Source organism: Vollenhovia emeryi, unplaced genomic scaffold, assembly GCF_000949405.1.
Source record: "Vollenhovia emeryi isolate VEMERY1.0 unplaced genomic scaffold, V.emery_V1.0 DF939167.1, whole genome shotgun sequence".
NCBI lineage: Eukaryota > Metazoa > Arthropoda > Insecta > Hymenoptera > Formicidae > Vollenhovia > Vollenhovia emeryi.
In genome coordinates, this window is record NW_011967199.1 from 1,360,961 (window position 1) to 1,368,561 (window position 7,601).

General features: G+C 32.3%; 2 protein-coding genes across 2 annotated transcripts in view; both read right to left on the minus strand.

Annotated features, from left to right (window-relative positions):
- Positions 1–349: 349 nt before the first annotated feature.
- LOC105564276 lies at positions 350–1,317 on the minus strand. The gene is made up of 2 exons (XM_012016535.1): positions 1,164–1,317; positions 350–992 (listed from the first exon to the last, which is right to left on the minus strand). The coding sequence occupies exons 1-2, from the start codon at positions 1,254–1,256 to the stop codon at positions 468–470; spliced, it is 618 nt and encodes a 205-aa protein (XP_011871925.1). The 5' UTR covers positions 1,257–1,317; the 3' UTR covers positions 350–467.
- Positions 1,318–1,910: 593 nt separating this feature from the next.
- LOC105564311 (DNA helicase MCM8) overlaps positions 1,911–7,601 on the minus strand; it is a 7,459-nt gene continuing 1,768 nt past the window's right edge. The window contains exons 2-15 of the mRNA XM_012016596.1: positions 6,794–7,122; positions 6,484–6,582; positions 6,143–6,381; positions 5,334–5,469; positions 4,904–5,151; positions 4,497–4,601; positions 4,276–4,431; positions 3,962–4,181; positions 3,718–3,881; positions 3,317–3,529; positions 3,112–3,221; positions 2,423–2,639; positions 2,202–2,351; positions 1,911–2,111 (exon numbers count right to left, since the gene is read on the minus strand). Of these exons, the coding sequence (XP_011871986.1) occupies positions 1,911–2,111; positions 2,202–2,351; positions 2,423–2,639; positions 3,112–3,221; positions 3,317–3,529; positions 3,718–3,881; positions 3,962–4,181; positions 4,276–4,431; positions 4,497–4,601; positions 4,904–5,151; positions 5,334–5,469; positions 6,143–6,381; positions 6,484–6,582; positions 6,794–6,893 (2,358 nt within the window). The 5' untranslated portion in view covers positions 6,894–7,122. The remainder of the gene's footprint in view (positions 2,112–2,201; positions 2,352–2,422; positions 2,640–3,111; positions 3,222–3,316; positions 3,530–3,717; positions 3,882–3,961; positions 4,182–4,275; positions 4,432–4,496; positions 4,602–4,903; positions 5,152–5,333; positions 5,470–6,142; positions 6,382–6,483; positions 6,583–6,793; positions 7,123–7,601) is intronic.

Consider the following 7,601-nt stretch of genomic DNA (forward strand, 5'->3'; position numbering starts at 1 on the left):
TATAGAAATGTACGTCTCTATTTAGTTGAGTTACATTCAAATAACTTACAATAGAAAGAAGAGATTCGATCCGTATATACTCCAACATATCTATTTAATCAATAAAAAAAATGCGATTCTGGCTGTAAATTAATATTGTCTACATAGCAAATAATAATTCTACGAGAATAAAAAACTAAGAAAATAAAGAGTATATTATGAATACAGAAAATACCTCCGTTTCTTATCCAACTCTTTTTTTCGTTGGATGCTGCACAACACTACATATTTTATAAAATAGTTTCTATTACACTTTACGATAAAAGACAAATGAAAGACAAAAATTAAGACAATGACTTAATATATTTCCAAATATAACAAATTCCAGAAGAGATAATAGGATAAGTAACGATAAAAATCTTAAGAATTAAGTTACCAAACAGTAAAGTACAGAAAATAGGCGAGTTGGGTAGGCAGACAAAAATAGATTAATAGAACTGCATAACAGGAAGAGGTGGTTCTTCTAATTTGCAAGGCGGACATATTTGACAAGATTGCAATACACATGGCGACGGCGTGCAAAACAGATAGGAAGAATCGTCGAGGCACGCTGGCTCATCATTGTTTAAATAATTTCCGATGTTTGACATGCAGTTTGTTGCAGTGGGCCTCGTGGAAGCGCAAAGAGCCTCAGTACTTTTATTACACGATAGAATCTGTTGTTGGCGAGCTTTGTCGCAGGCTAATCTACAGTACGCAGCCAGAGCCGCCTCCTTGGCTTGATCCGCGCAGTAGAATTTTCTAAGGGCAATCTCTATGTCGCCCAAATCGGTCAGTTTCAATAATGCAGCACGACCTGGCCCGCAAATTGGATACAGCTTTGTCATACACTCTGGTCTACCCATGCAATCCCACATCATGCATCTGTCCTGTAAACCGTTCCTCTTGATGCATTCGCATCTGTACATTATACTCGCTCGAAAGTCGAAGGACTTGCATGGTTTGACAGGACCCTAAAATATTTTGTCAATGTGAAATTTCAAACAATGTAAAATAAATAAGACATTAAGATTCAACTATTGTTAGTCAAAGTTAAGGACTGTGTATGTGTAATCTTTCGAAGGGAGGGAATGATGAAAAATGTAGCAAAATATTTGTAATGGAAATTAACATTAGACACTTACGCAATAAGGTGAACAGAAGTCTGTGGGACAGTATACCATAGGTGGGCAAGATGGCTCGTCCCATTCACACGGTTTCCTACACAACGTACACATAAATTTGATAAACACATACTTATTTATTATTATTCATTGTCAAGTCAAATACGATCTTACTTCCTATCCATTGAGCTGATTAAACATTTTAATTGCGCTAATAAGTCGCGTCTTCTATCACAATTTCGGTTTTTACCGTCGCAAGGCATTTTCTTTTCTAAATTCTGTAGCACTCGGTAAATTTTCTTCTTTTAGATTTTTCGTTTTTTTCCTCTCTTTTTTACATTTGTATTTTCATTTTATGTGATATGTATATGAAATATACGTCAAATTTAGCAATTGCACATAAATTTAGCAGTATTGGCTAAAAATTTGCTCGAGTAACATGATTGTTAATTTATCGTAAACATCGAGTTTCCTAGCAACTAAGTTTAATTTACCAATAGTCTTGATTCTATGTGTATTGGTGTACATACCTAAAACAAATACATTTACATACGCACATTTTTTATCTTTAAATTTTTGTAAAGATACGACGATATGTTCATATTTCAATATATAACATTTTTGGGAAAACCAGTTATAAAACAGAAGTAAATAAATGTAGAAAATAAAATTATAATATTTATTTTTGCATAATTAGTATCACAATATGTTACATTTACATACTCCATACATACTTTCTATTATATTATTTATATAAACATCATTGTATTATGAAGTGTAAATAAATTTATACGTATTTTTCCTAATTTTTAATAAAATACCTTCCTCATTTAATTTTGAAATTAACATAGTGAAATCATTTATTAAAATATTTCCAGATGCTGCAAGCGCTTCCAAATCTTTCACTGAAAATATTTGTCCCTTATCTGCATTCACCTTCTTTTCCAGTATTTTTATAAATATTTTTATCTGCAGAAAAGAATTAGGAAATAAAGAATATGAAGTGCTACAGATATTTAAACATTTCAATATAAATGTAAACATGTATACATATATTACCTTTTTATTTGTCAACTTGCCATCAGAATGTAATGTCGGCATTGCATAACAATCTTCTACTGTATTCGTCATTGTACTTTGCAATATCTCTATTACTTCCAACGCATCTGATTTAGTTGCTTCCACACGCAAGTCCACTTTCGCCCTGGCCTGTAATAAAACGATATGAAACATCTCAACTTTGATGTACTCTTGTCGCGCAACAAAAAATACCACTAAACCTCAGTTAATCGAATCATGGCTTCTAATTGTCTGTTGAATATTGGCAGACTACCAAATTCCTTATTTTTTGATCGAAGTTCTAAATAATAATTCTGCAATACTGTTGCAGCCTCAACGGATAATTTTGGCTTCACATATTCTCGAGCATAGGAAATATAGGCTCGAAGAGTAAGCTGTGGTATAATCTCAGTGGCTAATGGTAACGTCAGTTTTTCCCTGAAATATTTATTGGGCAATTAGATTTGCGATTCTTATAGTTTTCATGATTGGAGACAAGATACCACTACTTCCCATCAAAGGAGGTGGTATCTCGTTTTTTCTTTAATGGAATATGTAAATTATTTTTATATTTTCTTGGATAAATTTTGTTTACTACTAACTTTTATTAAGAGAATTTTTTTTATATTTTATATTTTTACTAATAATTAAGAAGTTACGACCGAAAACATTTTTTTGTAAAGAAATGCAAAGATTATTGCTGTTAATAAAAAAAATCAAATCCATTAAGAAAATTGAATACTTCTTCTTTTGCTTTTTTTTAAAGAGTGAGAATAGTGTCCTATTATTTTGAAAGTTTCAATAAACTGTAAAAACTTAAACATTTCCTCATCTTTAATAATTTCGGAAGAAATAATATCGTGATAATTTAGATATTCTGTATAAGACAAAATTAATAATTATTTCTTACCTCAAAGTACATTCATTGGGCGATGGTGACATTATCATTTCTTCATTGGAATTTGCATGTGAACCGCTATGAACAGTCATGATATGCTTGCACAACAGATTATCAAAATGCTATTACATAAAAAAAACAGATTACAATCATTATTATACAATATACAATGGTTCTGTATACTGCACTAATATTTCAGTTACAAATAAATATTAACCTCATTTGGTTTATCTAATAATAAAAAAATCAAGTCAAAACGCGAGAGAATAGGTTGACTAATACGCAGATTTTCAGTTATCGTTTTGCTCTTGTCATATTGCCCTCCGATAGGATTGGCCGCTGCGAGAATTGATATCCGTGCTGGAAGGGAACATATTACACCTGACTTTGCAACAGTGATACTTTGCTGCTCCATCGATTCTAACAATGCCTGAAATAATCCATGCAAAAATCATGTAGATATTTATAAAACTGTATTTAGAAATCTAATTTTCCCCTATTAATATCTATTATTGTTTAAAATACCAGAATGAATATTACAATTTCTACATTTGTAACACTTATTTGTTGTATCTTAGTATACTTGCTACATTATAAATAATATCCATGTTATTTTACCTGATGCTGAGAGCACATTTTGTCGAATTCATCAATGCAGCAGCAACCTTGATCTGCTAGAACTAAAGCACCGGGTTCTAAAGCAAAATCATTCGAACCAGTTTCTTTCGTAAGCGTTACCGTCAATCCCGAGGATGTACTTGAATTGCCACAAATATATACACCTTTCAACAATAATTGCATTTTCATAAGACTTTATATTACAGAAAGGAACTTAAAGAATTATTGGTTTTCTCATGTATACCTTTTGCACATACTCGAGCACATGCTTGTAACATCTGCGACTTTCCAAGACCAGGATCTCCGACTAACAGAATATGTATATCGTCTCGTAATTGTGCACGTTTTACGTTACCTCCAAATAAACTTAATATTAATCCAGCTTTGACTATCTCATGTCCATATATATTAGGACATAATGAATGCACTAACAATGCAAAAAGATTTTGTTTGTTACGTACATCCTGCACGTAATAAAATAACAATACATATTATTTCAGAATGTAAAATCAAGTTTATCATATTTAATAAAATATATATTTAATAAAAAAGAAGTACCTGTATAGCCAAATAATTTTTTAGAGAAATTTCAGTGCTCATAGAACTTTTATTTTGATACCTATGTTTGTTATTGATAACCGTTATTGCTTTCATATATAACGAAAATGGAGTCCCAACTTGTATTTTACTTGTACCATCATCGGCTCCTTGAACCTAGTGTTTTAAGATAATATAGAAATATTTCCTCTTTCTTTGTCTCAACGTTTCTTAAGAAATACCTGGATGATGCCTATAAGTGTTATATCATCGCCAGGCATACAGATATTAACTAAATGATCCAGAAGTTCCACATCCAGTACTTTGGGTACTCTACCTTTATTCTCCTGCAAGATAATGCTATTATATGTACATTATATGTTAGATAGAATTTTGTGAGTATTTTATTTTATGTCAAAGTGATTGGACATTTTATTAATGCATTTAAGAATTGTTTAAGATATAACTACTGAAACATTAAAATCTTGTATAAAATATATTATCTATGACATCTATGTTTATCTACACTTATTGTTAGTTGATTAAATCAGAACATATGTAATTCTTGATACACTTATTGCTACTACTATATAGAAAATATTAATTTTCTGATTATGTAACTATACTCTGTATTAGATAGTAAAATTACCTCATCGTTCAATGGCTCTTGTATTCTGATTATTTGGCATAAAACAGTTTTTGTATAAATCGAATCTAAAACTGGATAAAATCTCGATACGCCACAGACATCACACTTTTTTGGCAGCGTATACATTTCTTGTTGCTGTTTCACCAATTTTTGCAGACGACATTTGGAACAGGCAAATACCACCCACTGCGCAAGATATTTTACTCTACCAACTCTTATCACACAGCCTCTGGTAGAGATTAATTTTCCTGCAATAATTTCCATAAAGTAACAATTGTCATTGTATCGCAAGGAAGAAATAAAACTAAGGATTATCATTCATACAGATGTGTTTTCTGACAAAAAATCTACATGTATAAAATAAAAATATATACGTGATAATATTATATGTGTATGTGCATGATGTATCTGTGCGTGTATGCGTACTTACCATAACAGTTTATTTTAAGATCTCGCAAACATATGAGTGGTTCATAATTTAATATACTTAATTTAATGTTTGGTAAAGTGCTAATAGATTTCAAAATGTACTGCAAGTTTTTGTCCGGTACTGTTTCTAAAAGTTTCTAAAATGAAGAAATTTATAACAGAGACAATTACAATAAAAAGCATAAAATGATATACAGCTATATTATCCCTGTTAAAGTGGAACTTCCCGATAAATTGCACCTATTAAAAAATTTATTTATATGCGAATTTGTGAGAAACAGTTGTATCGCCTCACGGCAAAGCTCGAGTTTCTTAGACTCGATGAACAGAAATTTGCGCTTGTGTTTTTGGTATTGAAATATTTTATATCTATTTCCTAAATATTACAACGATTATATTCCAAGCTTTACCAAAAGAATCTATTGCTGGAGTGTTTTTGATGTGAAATGTTCTGGACATGGGTTAAGAGAAGTTAGACTGCAGCGACAAACGTCTGCAGAGATAAGATATTTATTTTTAATATTTTGACAGCAACTCGTCCAATCTTCGATGCATTTAAAAGGTGCATCTCGCCTAGATATGTCTTATTGATTTCTTGACGAACAATTTGCTTAATAAAATTAGAAGTACCATTATAATTTTGGTATACAATACAAATTTTTTGATAGGTGCATTTCCGATGACAAAAAGTCCCATTTTAATAAAAATAATTCTATATTAAGGAAAAAAATTATGGGGCGCATACATGCAATATTAAATATTTGTGCACAACTAATTAAACAATGATATATGTAATAATAAAAGTAGTACCTGCTGAATACCAAGTTTTATACAATTTAACGCGTTTATCGGATCCTCATACATCTCATCCTTAAAATTTGGCCATTGCTCCATAAATTCATCATTATTGTACAATTTGCGTATATCAATGGCAAAAGGCAGTTCTGCTTCAAAATTTGCCATTGTGAATGAAGATAACGCTTCATGCCTGTCTATGAAGGCTTCTATAGCTTTAATGTGCTTTACGATAGCACAGTTGGCTTTATATTCTGTACAAAAAGAATTTGTCGTTGTACAAAGCACGAGTTAAAAATCCAAATCTCTTCAGAAATACATACGTGTACAGACACGCACACACAGAATATTCTTACCTTTATCAGGGAAAAACAATCTCCATCCGTAATATGGAATATCAGCACTCCGGCCAATGTCCAGACTACGGTCCGGATCATGATTTGTCTCCTCTCGGCCTAAAATAATTTATAATATAATTAGTTTAACATAAAATTTTTAATACAAGTCTGTTACATTCAATATACAACTTTATGTGCAATATACTTTCTTCTGTCAAGCTAATATAATTTAATTTCCTTCTCTATACTAGAGTATATGCATATACGCAGAAAGTAACACAAGAAATAATGTAGATAGAAGCGAACTATAGGAAGCCTCGATACTTACGTGTCTCAGTAGAGTTTTCGACAGCTTCCTTTACCTTTCGAGTTCGTTTTTCTTTATTTCCCGGTTTTCTTTTTTTATAAAATTTTGCCCTGTCAGCCATGACAACTTACAGCACTGGCATGTGTATCGTATACGTAAAATAAAATATATTTATAATCGAATCTCTATCCTTTTTCTTGTCCCTTATGGAATTTGGTCTATTGAACCGGAGCCCAACCTCTTGTTTGGGTGAATTCAATAAAGCCGGCTACTTCGGCAGATGTCTAACGCAGGTTGACCACGGACTTCTAGGTTAAACCAGACCCGCAGACCTCTACGAGTGCCAGAGCCTATCCGCGGAAGAAAGAATAAAGGCCTATGTCCACGATGCTAGAACTTGATCCAAGTTCTAGCATCGTGAACATAGGCCTTAAAGCACAATGGAGGAAGAATTGGGAATAAGAATAAATATTTCATTCATGTTGTTTGAATTAATAAACGAAAATATAAATACTTTAGGTACGACAATTCCCGGATTTACATCTTGTATTTTACCTTTTTCATCTTACATTTAATCTCTTTTTCTTCTCTCCCCTAATATTCAATATTTGCCTCTATTTCCGTATATTGTGTTGCGCAGAGATTCACGGCGAAAAAGGGGAATACAAAATTTTACAAACGCGAGGTAAAGCGCCTTGCTTCCACGATCCGAGTTGCGCGCGAGACATGTAGCCAATCGGCTCGCAGCTTTTCCGCGAAGGACGCGCGTTGATTCGCTGCAGATCCCTCGAGAAACTTATGGATGCGGTTCTCGGGGAATCGTGGACAC

What these genes read in the sequence shown, in the direction of transcription:
- LOC105564276 (XM_012016535.1), bottom strand. Translation starts at nt 1,256, where the DNA reads ATGTGTACGTTGTGTAGGAAACCGTGTGAATGGGACGAGCCATCTTGC. An exon ending in ACTTCTGTTCACCTTATTGC is followed by an intron (nt 993 to 1,163) that starts GTAAGTGTCTAA and finishes AAAATATTTTAG; the next exon opens with GGTCCTGTCAAACCATGCAA.